Genomic DNA, 18,743 nt, shown 5'->3' with positions numbered 1-18,743 from the left:
ACTAATTTTATTTTTGTTTTTAAAGATTTTATTTATTTGATAGAAAGAGACAGCACGAGAGGAAACACAAGCAGGGGGAGCGGGAAAGGGAGAATCAGGCTTCCTGCTGCGTAGGGAGCCTGATGCGGGACTTGATCCCAGGACCCTGAGATCACGACCCAAGCCGAAGGCAGACGCCTAACTACTGAGCCACCCGGGTGCCCCATCAGCAACTTTTAAAGTGAAAATGGATTTTTTTTTTCCTGTGAATGCGTGATGGTGCTAGAATGGTACTAGAATTTGCTGTCCCCGCCTTGGCACGGGCCAAGGTTCCAGCAGCTTTATCCACTGTGGCTTTTGGACCATGGGTACAAATGTCTGCGCCGCGAGAAGGGTAAACAATGCTTTAGTATAGTGGAAAGAGTTTTGACCTCACAGGTCCCCTGAAGGATCTCAGGACCCTAGGGTTCCATGGAATGTATTTTGAGAACCACTGGTCTGGCTGCACCGGGCTCTTCCTCTGCCCACGTGCTTGCTGGAGGTTGACTCATCTGAAATTACTGAAGTTTGAACATGTTTCCCCCCAATAAAAATGACAAATTCGTACAGTTCAAACAGATTATTTCATCTTTGCACATCTTGTTCCACATCCCTGGGGTCTCTTCCCATCTGTTGAAATTCTCCTCCTTCGAGGTGTGGCTCAGACTTCCAAGTCTGACACTCACTTTCTCCCCTGAAGTGCACATCACAGTCTCCCTTCGGCCAAGATCTGTCTCGTCTGCTCATTGGCAAGTGTCCTGATGGCAGAGGACCAGCCACGTTTGTCTTGGTCCCAAAGGGGTCTGGCAGTGCTCTGACCCCCCTGGACAGAGGTGGAGGCGAGCTCAAGCTTCAGGGAGGGAGCCTCGGGCTGTGGAATTGGGTGGCTGTGATACCCACCCAGGGAGAAGGTTCTGGGGGCCCACTTCACACATGGCGGCCTGATTTCCAGGAGGAAGCCAATACTGTCAAGTCTGGACTCTTCTATCAGGAGGAGTCCCTGGGGCATTTATCCCAGAAACCCAGCCATCAAGCAATAAGGCAGGTCCAGCCCTGTGGGAGGCCCCGTGCCGCTGCTCCAGCCAGCAGCCCCCCTGAGGACCCCACCCTGAGCCCCAGGTTCCTGCAGCCCGGCTACCGTCAGATGTAGTGTTGGAATTAAAGGCCAACACAGCCTGTGGCTGTCTATACCGCTGGAGACTTACTGGGTGGGGAAGCCCTCTTGGTTGGTGTCAGAAGAGCCAAGAACCGAGGGACAGTCTTCCCAGAGTCACCTCGGTCGCCCACGCCTTCCTGGGGGGACGGACACTTGCTGCTGCTTCCGGGCTGCGGGAATGGGCCGCAGCGAACGGGCCTCCATTTCACGGCAGTCCGAAGTGGTCAAGTCGTTTGTCCTTTTCCTTCCTTTTGTCCTCCTGGACATCATTCTCCTTTCTGGGGAATAAACGAATAGCTCCTGCACGTCTGTGTTTAAGACATGCTGTGGCCCGGACCTCGTGGAAGGGTTCCCGTGCCCAGGAGCCTCTCCCCGAGGCTCAGGCCCGGAGCTCCACATATGGTGTAACAGACGGCCAGTTTGTGTATTTCCTTTGTCCCTGGAGATGCTGAAGAGTTTTCAAATCTAAATTTCCAGGTGTAAGAGTCTTTTTGTATTCAGATTTTGTTTTTTAAGACCCAGTTTTATTACAGGGAATGAAACAGTGCTGCTGGTGCGGTCTCTGTTTCTTGGGAATGGTTCAGCCTGCAGCCCTGATTGCCCCCCAGCCCGGCCCCCACACGCCTCGTCCACAGCCTGGTCCTTCCTTAGGGCTGACACACTTTCTGGCCTGGAGTCCAAAGGGAGGGCCTCACATGCCTCATATTTGTAGAAAGAAGTGGCTTGTTCGTCCGTTCCCTCCTTCTCTGTGGCCTCGGGCCTTCCCTCCGTGTGCCGCACCTGCTGGAGAGAATGGCCAGGCCGTCTCCTTCCTGAGCTTCTATTCCGGTGGGTCTCAGCCCCTTCTCTTCCTCTCTGACACCCCACAAGCACCGTTTGTTCTGACTATGTCCCCAGGGGTGGTTCCTGACCCAGCAGGGAGGACCGTGGCTGGCAGGGATCAGGGCCAATGCCTGTGGGCTGCAGAGCCCCAGGGACAGCTCAGGGACCAGCCCTATCTCCCACCCCAGGGCTGGACCACAGGGAGAGAGCTCTGGGCATGGGGCCCGGTGGGGAGGGTCCCCAGGTGTGGATTCTCTACCCCAATCACATTATATAAGGAAGCAATCCGAAAACAAAACAAAAGAAAAAACTTGAGCCATACATTTCATTTAAAGCCATCCCGGACGGAGGCTGGGCAGTTCAAACACTGATCCTCTCCTAAGGGAAGCGCCTTCATTCTGGATGTCAAATTACTTTTCCAAATAGTTTCCGAAGGACACTGAGCTCCATGCAAACGAGCAAGCGCACAAAGACAGAGGGGCCACGAACGAGACCCAGCAGGGCCGGCAGACGGCGGACGGGCCCACGAAGCCCAGCTCCCAGTCACACCGTGTCCCCAACACAGACGGCAAAGCATTACCAATGGTGCCGGAGAAGTAAGACACAAGCTTGAAAACGTCTGCGTGGGCCGAGGCTGACTTCTGGCACTGGGACTGGCGAGGGGCCTTTGGGGCCTCTTGGGGAACAGAGACACCAGACGATGGGTTTCTCAGCATCACGAAAAAACCCCATTCTAACAGTTTCCCCTCCCGGAGCCTCCTGTGTGATGCCAAGTGCGTTCCTGGCTCTCTGTCTCGTTCACAGCAGCCCACTGGGGTGGCCAAGCTTCCAGAAATGCTTTAGGACCAGTCCTGGGCGCCCTCACCAGGACACTGGTCCCATGGCGTCCCGAGAGGGTGCTCCCACGTCACTGAACGCCTCTTACCCTCTGGACACTCTGCCCCGGGTCCCTTCCCACTGGCTCCCCCCAGTCCCTGGGGTGGGCAATACTTCCCAGACATGGCAGCTCCTTCCCCATATAACCTAGTCCCCTGGGGGCAGAGACTGTGCGTCCCCGCTTGGGTGTGCCTGGTCCTGACCCAGGTTGTTGGTCTGAAGGCATGAGGGCTGGTGAGGCGGGGGCGGACCCCCCATGTGGGGGGAGGCTTCTCCCACTCCCAAGGCTGCCCTCAAGAAGAGGTCAAGGAGAGTCTGCTGGTGAGCAGCCTGGTTTCCCTGGAACGTTCCACATGGGAACGCCGAGGGCTCTGACGGGATGACCCTGGCTGCCGACGGGGCACCCACTCAGCACCCACTCAGCACTCAGCAGTACTTTGAATGGCTGCTGGACATCAAGCTACGATCTGATCTCATGCGTGGCAGAGCTGAAAATGTGACAGGCCTCCTCTAGCCAAGACGGGGCTCTGACAGGAGCAGAGCGGCTTTCAGACACGGATGGCGATGTTGGGAGGGTCGAGGCTGAGAATCTTCGAGACCACATTCCTGTGAGCCCTCTGAGTCAGCAGGAGCAAGGCTCCCCCTTCCCCCGAGAGTCTGCAGAGCCTTCCCCCGAGGCAGGGGTCTTGCAAGATGTCACCGATCTCTCTCCAGCTCTGTCCCTGCCAGGCCTCAGTGGGTCGCAGCTGATAAACATGGTGGGTACTGAAGACAGAGGATCAGGGGAATACAGTCTCTCTGGGGGGTGAGGGTGGCTGGGGCTTGGTTCTTCACCAAAGGGCGCCTGGCTGAGATCTGCGTAGGGCTGAGAAGGGGCTAGTGGTTGCTGCTGGAAACTTGCAGGGGAGCGGATGGGGATGGGAAGGGTAGAGGCGAGCGAGTGGGCGTTGGTCTAGTTGTGTCTGGGGCTCCATTTTCTGTCATATCTCCCGAAGCTCTTACAGAGGCACCAACATTTATGTCTGTTATGGTCTCTAGATGAATGCACCTCTTTGCTCTTTTCTATGTCTGATAATAATCCTTCCTCTGGGCGCGCCTGGGTGGTGCTATGGGTTAAGTATCCAACTCTCGATTTCAGCTCAGTTCATGGTCTTAGGGTCCTGAGATTGGGCCCCGTGTGGTGCGGGGCTCCACGCTCAGTCGGGAGACTGAGGATTCTTTTCCCTCTGCCCCTCCCCACCAACCTTGAGCTCTCTCTCTGAAATGAAGAAAATCTTAAAAATAATAATCCTTTCTCTGAAATCTATTTTTTTAAAGATTTTATTTATTAATTTATTTGACAGAGAGAGAGAGAGATCACAAGTAGGCAGAGAGGCAGGCAGAGAGAGGGGGAAGCAGGCTCCCCGCTGAGCAGAGAGCTGAAATCTATTTTATCTGATGTTATTAGAGCCACATAATTTTTCTTTGATTGGACATGACATTTTTTCCGTCCTCTTGCTTTTTTTTTTTTTAAAGATTTTATTTATTTATTTGAGAGACAGAGAGACAGAGAGACCATGAGAGGAGAGAGGTCAGCAGGAGAAACAGCTCCCTGCTGAGTAGCGAGCCTGATGTGGGACTTGAACCCAGGACTCCATGATCATGACCTGAGCCGAAGGCAGTTGCTTAACCCACTGAGCGACCCAGGTGCCCTCCATCCTCTTACTTTTAAGCTATTTTGTTTTCATATTTAAAGCGGGTTTCTTACAGGGAGCATACAGCTGGATCTTTTGAAATTCTTTTTAAATTTTTACTAAATCTCACAATTTCTGCTGTCTCATAGGGGATTTCGACCGTTTCCCCTTATGTGAGTCCTTTCTACTCTTCCGTCTGCGCCATTCATTGTCCTGTTCTAACCGGTTGTCGGCTCTTATCCTAATGGGCTCCATTGTCCTATTGGTTGATTGCCAGATACTGGAAAATCAGATGATATGAAGTTTACATTTTTTGGCCCTGGATATATATATTTTTTAAGATTTTATTTATCTATTTGACAGAGAGAGAGGGCAGAAGCAGGCAGAGGGGAAGAAAGTAGCAGGCTCCCCACCAAGCAAGGAGCCTGATGCGGGACCAACTGAGCCACCCAGGCGTCGCAGCCCTGGGTATTTTTTTTTTTTTAAGATTTTATTTATTTATTTGACAGAGAGAAATCACAAGTAGACAGAGAGGCAGGCAGAGAGAGAGAGAGGGAAGCAGGCTCCCTGCTGAGCAGAGAGCCCGACGCGGGACTCGATCCCAGGACCCTGAGATCATGACCTGAGCCGAAGGCAGCGGCTTAACCCACTGAGCCACCCAGGCGCCCAGCCCTGGGTATTTTTATATTATGCAAATATTCTTGATCTTTGCTCTGGGATGCAGTTCAGTTACTTGGTGGGGTCCCACAGCATTTAGTCTACGGTTAGTTTTCCCTGTGCACCCACTCCTAGGGCAGGACACAGAAGGCAGCGTGCGTCCCCCAAACCATGGCCAAGAACGCTCCGCGGCGCTCACGCCGGACAACCGAACAGCCAGCCCCAGCGCGGTGGACAGAAGTCGGCCACTCTCCCACACGGGGACATGATCCAGCAAACAGAAGGAAGGAGCCACACCCGCTCGGCAGCACATTCTCGGACAACCCAGCACGGAGGGTCCTGCCGCAGGCGTCCCTGTGGACGACGGCCGGAGACAGCTGACAGTCGTTCTGCTGTGAAGAAACCGAGCTGCTTCCCTGTGGGGACGACGGGGAGGGGAGACAATGGAGGCTTCTGCGGGAGCGACTCGGGGAGGCTCACGCCGTGCCCATGTTCGCGGCTGCCCACCCACGTCCTGGGCCTGGTTCTACAAGTACGATACACTTCACTTTAGAATTTTGCTCACACGTGCTCGCAGACGGGTCCGTGTAGAAACGGCCCATCCCTGGATGCCGTCAGGGGCAAGGGTCTGACCCTGATCTGGCTTGGACATCTGCTTTGACCCTGGTCGCCTGCGGCACCGCCGAGGGGCAGCGACCCCCTGACAGCGAGATCTGCTGAGTGCGCGCTGCTGGCAACAGGGAAGTGACGGCAAAGACACAGCAGCGCCTGGGCTTCTCGGGCTGAAAATGCCCACGAGCCCTGCCTTCCCTCCTGGGCTCAGCTGCCCCTCAACACCTAACAATCCACCTGGCTCTGCTTCCGGAGCCAACGGCTGGCAAACAAGCCCTCCTCATCCCCAGTCCCCCCCACCCCAGTCCTCACTTAGCCGTCGTCCTGCCAGGCACAGCACACGGACATGTCCTTCCTGCGCTCTGCCCACCAGGAAGAGAAGGGCGCAGAGAGACGTGCCCTCGATTCCCGCCAAGAGGAGACAAAGGTCAAGGACAGTCTGGCACATTCAGGGCATCAGCAGCCCCAAAGGAGTCAGCGGAGCCGCCTGTGTGGGGCCCGGGTGGCTCCAATCAAGATTTGGCCAAGGCAGCCATTCCTAACAGGAAGAGGTTCATTTCAGCTGCGGCCACAGCAAAACGTTCCTTGGAAACCACTAGATGCGGAATCCGTCAAATGACATTAGAGGACTCACACTATCAAGGACAGTGAACGCAGTTCTGCAAGTACGCTGTACATGACCCCCGCCAACTCGGGGCGCGTCCACGGACCCCAAAACCACAGGGGGAGGGGGCCGGGTCTCATATCCAGGCTTTCCAGGCAATTCCAATGCACCAAAGCTCCAGATCGCCCCCCAGCTGGGAGCGGCTTCTGAGGGGAGACCATCATCCCCAAGTGAAACACAGGGTCCCTTATCAAGGTCATTTCCAACACATACCTGGACGCAGACCCAGAGGAGCAAGGGAGCCTTTGGTTAGTATCTATGTCCCGGAAGGAAGGAGGGAGCGATTCTGGTGTCTCCCGGAGCTTTTTGGTTCGGTGGAGACGTCTGCTCTCTCTCACCATCAGGACGTGGTTTGCCAGGACAGAGCCGGGGTCCCCAGCCCGCGGGGGACCAGAGCCCCCACACTGAGTACGCCGGGGAAGCTGGGCACCAGCATCTGTGGGAGCTGGTCCGGAGGCAGCACCGGGGTCGCGAGGAGAGCATGGAGCCCTCCCTGGCAGCCTGCCCTTGCTGTGGGGCCTGGGAGGCCTGATGAGCTTTAACTAGAACCTCCTGGGCCTTTCCACCACCTGGCACCTGCAGGTGAGCTGGGCTGACTTTCCAGCGCCCATGGTTTCCCTCATTGTGAAAGTGTCCTCGCCGCGGTGACCTACTGGCAGGGCTGCGGGGAGACCCCTCCATGCCGCTGGGACCCCAGTGGACCTCCATTCTGGCCACACGTGAGAGTCCCCTGGGCAGGTCTGGAACCTGTGGCTTCTGTCCACTTGGGCCTGAGCCGATTCCCCGGGGATTTCTGTGGCTCGAGGATGGTCACGCAGGGTGAGAAGGAGCCGCCCTGCTCCACTCCGGTGGGCTGCGGGGTCGGGGAGGCACTGGGGGCTCTCCCTGGGGGGCCGCTGCTCTGGGCTTCCCCTTCCTCCGGGTCCGAGGAGCCAGCAGTCCCTGTCCCATCACACCCCAGCAGCAGGGCTCTCTCTGCGGACTTGCCTGAGCACGTGACATTCCAACTGGGCTGTTTCCTGCGGTGACCCCAGTATTTCGGGGTTCAGCTACAGTGTCTGGGACAGTGTGATCCTGCACATGGCTGGTGTTCTTTCCCTGGGGGTTTGGCCCTGCAGGGGCCCACGCCTGGACATGGGGGCCAGCCTGGTCCCTGGCGGGGCTGGAGCCAGGCCCTGCCCTTGATGGGGGTTTCCTCCTGCCCCTCCTTCTCTGGTGTTTCGGCAGGGTCGCCCCCTGGTCTCAGGGGCTCTCTCGGGAGCCTCTGGTCGCTGCCAGTCCTGCCTTTGAATGCTCTCCGCCCCTCGGGGATGGGGCCACCAAAGGGGAGGGGCCCTGGCCCCAGAAAAGCCTTCCCTCAGGTCCCGCTGAGAAGACTTTATCAAGGGACCAAGCCAGTAACAGATCATGCTCCACATTTGAGAGGCTCCCACAAGGAGAGGGGGCCCGGTGGGGGGGGTTTCAGATAAAGGCAGGGACCAGGTGTCCCAGGGGAGGGGACACCAGAGACTAGAGCCTCAGTGTGAAGCTCCCTGGCAGGCCCCCTTCATCTGCCCTTGGGTTTGGGGTCCTTCCTGCCGGGATGGGGGTGGACAGGCTTCAAGTGCGCTGCCCAGACAAGCCTGACCTTGAGGAAGGTCAGCCTGGTTCTAGCCTCACGAATGGATCCGGAATGGCCAAGCAATTCCACCACTTCCTGGGAGCTTTCTTGCAGGGACCCGATTCGCTTCTGGGCCTCTCCTTGGAAGGGGGGGAAAGCCAGGGACCGACTGAGGGACCCTGGGTGGGTGGGGTTTGGGCCAAGGCCAGGCAGTGAGGCTCAGAGCAGCACCAGCCGGCTCTCCCGGGCCTGTGCTAGGGTGGGAAAAAGAGCTGCGTCGGAGGGGACTTGCCCCAAGATCTCCAGGCACAGGGGAGACAAGGCAGGCACAGTGTCAGCCCAGCAGACCAGACAGAGAGACTGTCCTGTCTTCAGGGCCCCAGCCCCCCTGCTGCAGAAATGGGCAGCGGACCCTGCAGGGCGTGGGCTCTTAAAGCCTGAGGCATTCTGGGCTGGGACCTGCTTGTCAAGGTCTGGAGCGGGTGACTGGGCAGGGACTTTCTGGCGGCAGCCCGGGCCTGCAGGCTCCCCAGGACCCCTGCTCTGGCCCCACATCCTGCAGGTAGGGAGGAACCCATGTTCTTATCTGTGCGAGGCCACCCTGGGACATGGGGTGGGGGTGCTGCCTGAGGCCCCTCTACAGCCCAGAGGGACGCCTGTTTCCAGGCACAGGGCACGAGGTGCTGTGGGGTGCAGGGATTTGGAAATTGACCTGCTGGCTGTGCCGGGACCTGGATGGACGCTCAGGGGACATGGCGGAGCGTCCCTTTGCATGAGCTGGCCGGAATACGAGCCACTGGGCCAGGGAAAGAGGCGCCAAGGGGGGAGGCCCAGACCCGGGGCTGCTCCGGGGCTGGCTGCACCTCTGCCCTGGAGCCCAGGTCCCCCCCCATCAGTCCCCAGGGGCCCCCCACACCTCACCCCGCTCGGGCATAGGAAGCTTGGCAGCACAAGAGCAGCCCCTGGGCAGCAGCAGCGGAGACAGAGGATGGGGCAGGGAGGGGGGTCCCGGGGCAGGTGCGGAGCGCCCCCTCCCCACTCCAGCTTTGACGTCTGGGAGCGATTGGAGCCCCAAAGCCAGGGCGGGCAGTCTGGTGGCATCTGCCTTCCACGCTGTGTCCGAAGCAGGCCACGTCCTCTGTGCTGAGTGCGGTGTAAAGGAAGGAGCGCTGGGCGGGGCCCCTGACCTTGTCCAGAAATGCCCCCCTCGCTGGTGGTGACCCAGCAGGAAGTCGTGCTGCAGGAAACACTCCTTCCCGCCAGGCTCCCTGGAGGAAAGCAGCGGCTCTCTCCGTGTCTTATCTTAGAGGCCGAGGTCGAGGGAGATGGCCAAGTGGGGACACGTGTGGGGAGGGTCCAGGTCTGCTGCTGGAGCTACTGTCCATGGGGCGGCTTGTCCGGAGCGGGGGCGTGGTGAGTGGCAGACACACTGAAACCCATAGCAGTACCGGGACTCTGGTAGCGTAGGATTCTGCAAAACGCAGTTATTTTTGTTTAGTATCATATTTTGTTCTCACCTCAGTCATCCTTTTTCTGGTTTTAGTATTTTTATTTTATGTATTATTTTATTTTATTTTTATTTATTATTTTATATATTAATTTATTATTTTATTAATATTATTTTACATCTTTTCTCTATTAATCCTACTGCCTGAAAATTAGAGTTTTTGTGGTCTCCCCTTGTGGTGGCTTATTCCTCATCTGTTCAGTATCTTTTGACCATGAACTTGGTCTGAGAGGACAACAGAAAGCCCTGGCTGGAGGCGCACCCCTCCAGAGAAGCTGGCGTTTCTTCGGGCGGCGTCCTTACACAACTACCCATCTGGGCCCGTTTAATACGAATTTTTCAGCTTGCTGTTTTCAGGACTTACAGGGATGTTCACTTTAAACCCAAACCTTCTGGAGGACCAGACCCTTGTAACAAAATTAGGGAAGACCCTTTCTTTTTGTCCTAGCAAGAGTACTGCGTAGGACAATTTCTTTCTCCTCTCCTTTTGTTGATGATTGGAAAACTCTCAAAATCATTCATTCATGGAGGATATGGTCCTTCCGGGATGCACAGTTCATGTGGGGGTCCTAGGACCAACTGGGAACTTTATACAGGTTCAAACTCTTACCTCCCATCTCCATGACACCCCAAAGCCTTGATGACCAAGACTGTGAATCCCCGCCGTGGCTGCCTGCCTGAGCATCAGCTTGGACTTTGGTTTCCAGCAGCTTTTCTGTTTGGGGCTTTTCCTTTTTGCAAAGTTGCAGATATGCAAGAAAGTGTTTGGTGACAGTTCATCCAGAATTTCTAGTCTGGAAAATTCTTGCCAGTCATCTGACCAACTTGATGGACAGAAAGGGAGCGATCGCTGGGCTTTGCGATGACCGCATCCGCATTTGTCCACACGCACACCCTCCCGGGCAGAGACCACCCGCGTGTTTGCACTATTTCCAGCAGTTCTCAGAGGATGGCTGTTCACCCCCCACCGCCACTCCCCCTACCCCGGGAGCTTTGCGCAGTTGTTGTCTGCAGATGCCAACAGCAGGTGCTGCTTCCCCAGGAATGCTGTTCCTCCTCTGTGCTCAGAGGTACTGGGATCCCGGTTCCTCCACCGGAGGTTAGAGATTCTCTTTGGTTTGGGGTATAAGTCTTGGAGGGTCAAAAGCTCCCCAGCACTACAGGCTGTGAGAATGAGGCAGGCCAAGAGACTGGGGGCAGAGGGGCACCGGGAATATGGTGTGAGGTTTGCTTCTGCAGTTCCCTGCCAGAAATCTCCGGGGCCGGGGCTCCCACTGGAGATGGACACGAATATACCAGTTGGCCTACCACTGGGCAGGTGAGTCCGAAGCGGGGATTGAGCAGAAGGAAAGCCTGGAGCACAGCCCTCTGAAGCCGCCTGCTCTGAGCCAGACATCAGCTGTGGAAGGTAATCATTGTATTTACATGTTCGTGAGTCCCTGTGCCAGATTCCTCCCTTGTTGGGGTCTTGGGCAGGACCACTGGAGGTGTCGCCGACTGGGCTCCCTCACACCCTACCATAAGCACAGGATTATTCTGTACTATGCTGTATAGCCTTTTGCAGACAGCCAGCCTCAACAACCAGTTAGCAAATCTCATCCATTAGTACACTGAGGAAGTAATATACCAGGCCACATGAGGGTCTCATTCAGGAAGGCAAGCATTTAACCAGTCAACAAATATGGTCAGTTTGGCTAGGATGGCATCGTCCTGCTTCACAAAATTCAGGGTGCCACGCAAACTTACACAGTAAAAACCATGGCTCTCGTGGGGGAAAATAGAGCTGTGACACGGCCCTCAAAACAGTTCATCAGTGACACGCTAAACACAGACAGGAACCTAAGGAGAAAGAGAGGCACACTTGTGTACCTGAAATTGTTTTGAAAAATCCATTCAAGCCATAATAAATGTGGCCATTTGCCTAAAAGCCTGAAGCTTGCTTGTGCAAGGAAACACGGGGAGGGGCACGGCCTGTGGGGTGCTGCGCGGTGGGGGGCAGGGAGAGCCCGACCCACACGGCAGGGTGCGCTCACAGCGCGGGGGCGTGGACGCGGGGACGTGTGTGTGGGCATCGTGTTCTCTACACACCTCAGTCCCGCCGGGGCACTTTTCTGTTTACCGTGCCAATAAAATCACACAAAATGCAACATGTACACTCTGCTCAAATCGTCCCGTTACTCTTCAGTCATGTTGGGAAAAATTCACATACCCGAACAGAGCGTCGCAGCAGAGTGGTAGCCTCGGGTCGGCGGCGAGCCATAGCCTGTCTCCGCCCTCCTGGGAGTGACGCTGTAAGGAGGAAACGACAAGCCAACAACCGCACACAGCACGCTAGGAGCCCCTCCACGCACGTGTCGCAAGCGAACCCCGGAGGATGGTATCAGGTGGGGACTTCGGAGTGATCAGGTGAACGGCGCCCGTATAAAGCAGATCCTAGAGGGCTCCCGCGCCCCTTTAGCCCGATGAGTACAGTTGTCTGTGAACCAGGAAGCAGGTCCTCACCAAACACTGAATCTGCCAGCGCCTCGACCTTGGACTTTGCAGCCTCCAGAACAGAGAGAGAAACGTGTTTCATTTAAGCCCCCAAGGGGACTTAAGGGGACCAAGCAGGGCAGCAGGACAGTAGGGACGGATTTGCAGTAGGTGGTACTGGGGTCACTTCCTAGAGCTGATTTAACAGAGTCCCAGAGGGGTCACGGAGTATTAACCAGGAATTGGCTGTGTCCAGTCCAGGAGGCCAGAAGTCCTAATTGAGGTGTCAGCAGGGGTGGTCCTTCCTGGGCTGTGTCGGAGAAGCTGTTCAGGCCCCTCGCCTTTGGCTTCAGTGGTTTGCTAACAACTTCGGCATTCTCTGACTTGTAGAAACACCAGTTCCTCTTCACGTGGCATTCTCCCCGTGTATCTGTGTCCAAACTACCCCCTTCAAAAAGAAAAAAGATTTGGGGCACCTGGGTGGCTCAGTGGGTTGGGGCCTCTGCCTTCAGCTCAGGTCATGATCCCAGGGTCCTGGGATCGAGCCCCGCATCGGGCTCTCTGCTCAGCAGGGAGCCTGCTTCCTCCTCTCTCTCTGCCTGCCTCTCTGCCTACTGGTGATCTCTGTCTGTCAAATAAATAAATAAAATCTTAAAAAAAATATTTTATTTATTTACTTATTTGGAGAGCCTGAATGGGGGAGGGGCAGAGAAAACGGAGAATCTTCAGCAGACTCCCCGCAGGGCTCCATTCCATGACCCTGAGATTTTGACCCCTCAAATTACCCCTTTTATGAGGACAGTAGATATATTGAATTAGGGGCTACCCTCTGCAAGTGGAACCCCATCCTAACCGATTACCTCTGCAATAACTTTATTTCCAGATAAGGTCACATTCTGAGGTACAGAGGGCTAGAACTTCAACAAATGAATGCACTTCCACCGTTCACAGCTGGTAAGGAAAGACGCCTCTAAGCAAGTGACATTTGAGCAAAACCCCTTGGTAAATCGAGGGAGCGAGCCATGCGGACATCGGAGGGAACAGCATTCCAAGAGGAGGGAACAGCAAGCATGAAGGTTGTGTGATGAGATGCGGACTAGCGCGCTGAAGGAGGCGGCAGGATCACTGTGTCCAGAGGCATCGGGGAGAAGAGGGGTGAGAGATGAAGTGAGAAGCAGAACGACTCATCCATGGGAAATCCATCAACCATGAGCCATAAAATTAACCCAATAAAAGGGAGAAAATTGATAAATTCAATGGAGACCCCCCCCAAAAAATCCCAGCAGACATCTCCAATACAAATTCTAAGGTATAAATAGACAAAAATTTCCTCTTACGGTGAAGGATACACATCATATGAATGGCGTGTGGTAAAGGCATTTCCGTTAAGCAGAAATGCAGAGGGATAGCAGCTGTCACCTCCGTGGGTCGACATGGATGTTTCTGGAGTCTAGCTGAAGCGCTAAGAAAAGGAAACAAGCAGTGTGCTCATCATTGTTTGCGGATAATGTGCTCCAAGGTCACTCCCTTCCAAAGGAGGCATTTTCAAACTCTGAGACGGGAGGCCGCCATCATATACGCCTTCCTCTCGCATGGTCTGGGTCTATCTGTTTGCTGTCATCATGGCTACGCAAGCCGGCTGGCCCCGCAGGTAGAGCCTGGCCGGTTAGGATAGGGCATGGGTGGGAGTGGGGAGCTGACTTTTGTTAATGGCTTTAAAAGCCCCCGGAAATACTAATGATAGGCTCAAATTAGCCAACTCTCAATTTAAGATACTCTATGGCAGTCTGACACTTCCAGGGGACACTGGAGCCCCCCGTCTCCTGCAGGCACAGGGCACAGGACACTGATGATGAAAACCAGGCCAGATTCCCCACAACTCATAATGTTGTCGATACTTCTCTCTTCAGTCACGTTTAATCAACTGTTTAGCCTATCGATGTTTTATGTTAATTAAAACAGTTAATGATCATATTTTCTATTTCTAGAATTTTTTTCTTTCTTTTGGAGAAGCTCTTTCAAATTACTTGCCCATACTTTACAGTCTCTTGTTCCTTGCTCCAAATTTTAAGCTCCCTTTTTATTTCCTTAAACACGTGAAACATAATTATCTCATTATATGTCTCTGCAGTTTTCTGGACATGGTTTTATGTCTGTGCTTCCAACAGCTCTCAGAGTGGGTTTTTCCCTGTTGTGTTTTGCAATTTTTCAGAGGTGAGTTGCCTCTTTTCCCTCAAAAGCTATCTGGGGGACGTTGTTGAAACCTGGCTGGAACTTTCATCCGTTCTGTGAATACTCACAGTTACCCTTTTTAAAAAGACGTTTTTACTCTTGTTACTTTGCAGTCGGAGAATGTCTCATGAGATGTCTCTAGATATCAGGTTTTCTGTTGTGTCGCATGTACGATTCATATTATAGGTTAAGGATGCTCTCTGCCCTGTTTAGAGAAAAGCGTGTTCTGTGATCACAAACACCAGTGTGGAGAACATACCCTGTTGGTGTTTAAACTTCAAGCGTAGCCGGCATTGGGGCTGTGCCTCCCTCCAGGGCTGCCCCAGAAGGACAGCTCACTGGCACCCTGACGCGGGGGAAGGGCAAGTGTTGAGACCGCCAGGTTCAGCCCAGGCCTGCGGGTCCCCCTGAGGGGCAAGTGTTGAGACCGCCAGGTTCAGCCCAGGCCTGCCGGTCCCCCTGAAGTCCTAAGGCATCAGCTTGGGCATGAGGCTTAAGGTGGGGAGAGAGCCCAAGACTTTCTACCTAGGCCACACTCTCCCACACCCAGCCTCGGTCCTCTGAAATCAAGAAAGAGCGAGAAGCTTGTGTAGAGTAGAAGCCTGAGAGGGAATGGCAGCAGGTGGGGTCCCACCTGGGGGACCTCTGTGACCAGGGAGTCCCTAACACCCTGTGGCCAGGGGCTTCGCTGGCTGTTGGGTGGAGGGTGTGAAAGACCCCTGCCCTGGAGAGTCCCCTCCCTTAAGAGATAAATAGGATGGCTTTAGATGTCCTGACAGCAGCCCAGGGTGGCACATGTGCAATTATCAAGACAGAATGTTGTGTGTACATCCCAGTCTATCACAGGACTAATAAAAGATATGAATACCCAAATTAAGGCCCTACAAGATCCTTCTCTCTCTCAGTGAATGGTTAAGTTCCTGGTTTGAAGGAGGACTATGGCCAAATCTCCTTTTCGGGCTTCTCATTCTTATCACCTTATTAACCTTAATATGTTGCTTTGTTCCATGTTTCTCTACTTGGTGCCGAGACTCCATTGCTACAATGACTTCACCACGACAGACGATCCTTATCGCACGCGAGGACGCCTCTTCACTGTCAGCGCCGGACTCAGCTGCCTCCACCTTTCGTAACTCCCCTATACATTCCTCCACTGATCAATGTTGACCTGAGTAGGTAGGGACAGCTCTACGCCCCTATTCAGCAGGAAGAAGTTACAGAAGATGAGACCTTCCACCTTCAACCACCTTAAAGATTTAAGGGTCAAAATTGTTCAGGGGGAATGATGAGGGAGCAGGAGGCTGGCTGAGGACAAAGCAAAAGCTGGCGCCTTGCACCCCCCCCTTCATCCGCTCCCCTCCATATGTGTGACATTTCACAGGCACTCCTGACTGCCCTAAAGGAAGGGCAAACGGTTATCTTGCAGAGATCACAGTCCTGCAAGGTAGGAGTCTCCTTTGGTTTGCAAATGTCCTTGAGATTTAGAACAAAGAAGTTACCTTATCAATAGCCCTAATGTCACCCTCCCCTCCATAAAAACCGAAGGAGCCGGAGGTAGAAGGAAAAGTAAATAAAGTTGAATTTCTTCTAAACCTAAATCTCATTAACAAGGATGCTTGATAGCAGGAATGTAACACTCCACCAGGAGACTCCCAATTGTCTTTACTTGATAAGTAACCAGGCCTTCAATATCCTGGTTGTGCTTTTTTCGCATGCGTGGGCTAACAGGCCAGTTCTGCTTCTGTTAAGATTGCTTTCACGCGGGTCCCCTGACCCAATGCACTGATGCCAAGTATGCCTGTTCAAAGGATCAATCAATCAGCGCCGTCCCCACCCAAAACTTGTTTGTACCTGTCCATAAAAACCCCGCTTTCCCCTCGGTTGGTGTGCTCGGTTAGCTGGAGCTGCCGACCACCCGCCGGTACCTGCGCCCCAATAAACCTCTTGCTGTTTGCATCCAGTGGCAGTGTTGGATTCTTGGGTAAGGGGATCCGCGGGTCTTACAGGTGCACACTTTGATTTTCAGAAGTGACCAGTTTCGGACGATGCCTTATGTGGTCGCTCTACTGTCCAGTCAGCAGGGCAGGATGCAAAGCCAGGGAAGGTTGGAGCCGTGGAGGACAATGTGACTGACGTTTTACAAAGTTCATTGGGGCGCTGCTCCACGACAAAGGGGTCTGCAGGGGCCAGAGCAAAGGCAGGGGCTCGAGGAACTCCAGGCACAGGGAGGGGGCAAGGCGTCACTTGGGGCCCTCCCGCCGAAGCTCCCTGGCAAGTCACCCCTTCTCTCGGCTCCGCCGGGTGCGGAGAGGGGCCCCAGCTGCGCAGACCGGCCGGGCCGGACCTAAAACGAGGCCAGTCTGGCTTCCGGCCACGAGGCTGGCTCCGGAATGGAGGAGAAATCCCTGCATTTCCCGGTTAGACATGGAAGGGATCAGGTTACCTTCTAGTCTCGCGGACAGAAGGGGCCATTCGGGGAAAGGGGGCGCAGAGGGGCAGGGACGGTCGGAGGGCCCCGGCGGTGGTGCGGGGGGGTAGGGGGGAGAGGCCGGGCAGGGCCTGGCTGCCGGGGGTCCCGCCGGAGCGAGGTCCGGGGGAAAGGCAGGGGAGGCCTGGGACGTGGAGCTGCTGGGGAGGGCGGCGCCAGCTCTCGGGGCCGGAGGCGGGGCGGACCCCGGGGTGCCGAGCCGGGCGGAGAGGCCCGCGGCGCCCACACTCCCGGGACCCGCGTCCTGGCCGCGGGGCGCTCTCCCCCGACCCGGCGGCGGCGGGGCTCGGCGCCAGCCCGGACGCCCACCCCTGCCCGGCGCCGGGGAGCGGGCGCCCGCCCTCCGGCCCCCTCCGCGTCGCCGCGTCGCCGCCCTCCCCTGTCCCCCCCGCGCCGGCCCCTCCCGCCCCTCCCCTCCTCCCGCCCCTCCCCCCTCGCCCCTCCCCGCGGCCCCCGCCTGCGCGCGCCATTCCTCGCGGTCCTCCGGCCGAGCGTCCCGCCAGCCGCGTCTCGGCCATGGCGGGCCCGGGGCCGCGCCCCGCCAAGGGCTACCGGGTGGTGCTGCTGGGGAGCGTGGCGGTGGGCAAGACGGCGCTGGCCACGCAGTTCGCCTGCGGCCGCTTCCCGGAGCAGTGCGAGCCGTCGGTGGAGGAGCTCTTCAGCAAGGTGATCGAGGTGAACGCGGCGCCCGCGCTGCTGGAGATCGTGGACACCGTGGGCGCCGAGCACCTGGTCACCCTCAAGGACCTGTACATCAAGAACAGCGACGGCTTCGTGGTGCTCTACAGCGTGTGCAGCGAGGCCTCGTTCGAGGCGGTGCGGCCGCTGCGGGAGCGCATGGGCCGGCTGCGGGGGCCCAAGGCCGTGCCGCTCGTGCTCGTGGGCACCAAGGCCGACCTGGACGCCGAGCGCCAGGTGCTGACGGCGCGGGGCCGCGCGCTGGCCCGCGAGTGGCGCTGCCCGTTCCTGGAGGTCACGGCCAAGAGCAAACTCATGGTGGACCAGGTGTTCACGCAGGTGGTTCGCGAGATGGAGGCCCTGGCCCCGCCCGAGGCGGCGCCCCCGGCGCCCCCCGGCAATGCCCAGGATACGTGGCCGTCGGAGAGGTTCATCGGCTGAGACCCACGGTGGCCTTCGAGGACGCCCAGCGCTTTTCTGATTCCCGAAGCTCAGCCCGCCTCCCCCGCTTTGGAAAGAAAGTTACGGCGAGGACCCGGGGTTACTCCGCGCAACCCCGACCGCGCCTCCGCCGTCTGCGAGCTCCGAGGGGCTGGGGAAGCTTTGCCGCTTTGCTGACCTCTTGGAGGAAGCCCCAGATCCAGATCTTCTTCCTGTGTGGAGAGCCGCCCTTTTCCTCAAGTGGGGTTTGTTACGGGAGCCCCCCCGCCCCCGCCCCGCCTTTTTGGACAACGAGGGCCGCGAACCCGAGACTCGGTGCGGCCCCTTCCGTGAGGTTTTCGCGTGTTTACCTCGGCCCTACAGCCTCGAACGCAGCGGTCCTGTGTCCCCTCTGCGTGTTTCTAAATATAGGGATGACACACGGCGGGCTTGAAGGGCGGTGCGCACCGGGGAGGGGAGAGGGAGCCGCTGGCCCAGGCCTTCCCTTCGGTAACTGACGTCCCAGCGATGCTGCATCTGTCAATTGAGTGAAAATAAAGGGATCGGAAAAGGTGCTCGTTTCCAATATCGGTCTTTCTAGTACTGAGAGCTACAGTTCCTACAGGGCTCCAGTTTGCCTGCGCGGTCTCTGCTCCCCGGGTGTGATCCGCCTCGCACGGCGGTAACCAGAGGGAAAATGGCCGCATCTGGCACGTATTTCTCGTTTCCAGAGGGTAGGCGGTCTCGTCTGATACCTGCGTAGTTCGCAGTGACCCAGGGACTGATAGAGGAGCAGACCATGTGAGGATCTTTATAGTTTTCTCGTAAACGGGACAAGAAACTTTTCTTGCACTAGTTTAAAAGTGCC

General features: G+C 56.2%; 2 protein-coding genes across 5 annotated transcripts; both read left to right on the top strand.

Annotated features, from left to right (window-relative positions):
- Nucleotides 1–186: 186 nt before the first annotated feature.
- Nucleotides 187–9,600, top strand: LOC116591935. Of its 4 annotated transcripts, XM_032345397.1 has the most exons (3): nucleotides 187–3,630; nucleotides 5,338–7,297; nucleotides 7,706–9,600. In XM_032345397.1, the coding sequence occupies exon 3, from the start codon at nucleotides 8,140–8,142 to the stop codon at nucleotides 9,223–9,225; it is 1,086 nt and encodes a 361-aa protein (XP_032201288.1). In that variant the 5' UTR covers nucleotides 187–3,630; nucleotides 5,338–7,297; nucleotides 7,706–8,139; the 3' UTR covers nucleotides 9,226–9,600. The 4 variants fall into 4 exon arrangements, with proteins under 4 accessions (XP_032201288.1, XP_032201290.1, XP_032201289.1 ...); XM_032345399.1 differs by lacking the exon at nucleotides 187–3,630 and having other exon boundaries at nucleotides 5,195–7,297; nucleotides 7,829–9,600; XM_032345398.1 differs by lacking the exon at nucleotides 187–3,630 and having other exon boundaries at nucleotides 5,195–7,297; nucleotides 7,804–9,600.
- Nucleotides 9,601–17,209: 7,609 nt separating this feature from the next.
- Nucleotides 17,210–18,450, top strand: LOC116591936 (ras-related protein Rap-2c-like). Its single transcript, XM_032345400.1, has one exon. It carries the CDS (start codon nucleotides 17,294–17,296, stop codon nucleotides 17,894–17,896), a length of 603 nt encoding a protein of 200 aa, XP_032201291.1. The 5' UTR covers nucleotides 17,210–17,293; the 3' UTR covers nucleotides 17,897–18,450.
- Nucleotides 18,451–18,743: the final 293 nt, after the last annotated feature.

Source organism: Mustela erminea, chromosome 5 (assembly GCF_009829155.1).
Source record: "Mustela erminea isolate mMusErm1 chromosome 5, mMusErm1.Pri, whole genome shotgun sequence".
In the NCBI taxonomy this organism is placed as follows: domain Eukaryota; kingdom Metazoa; phylum Chordata; class Mammalia; order Carnivora; family Mustelidae; genus Mustela; species Mustela erminea.
The sequence above is the reverse complement of the archived record's forward strand: the minus strand, read 5'-3'. Positions and strand labels throughout refer to the sequence as shown.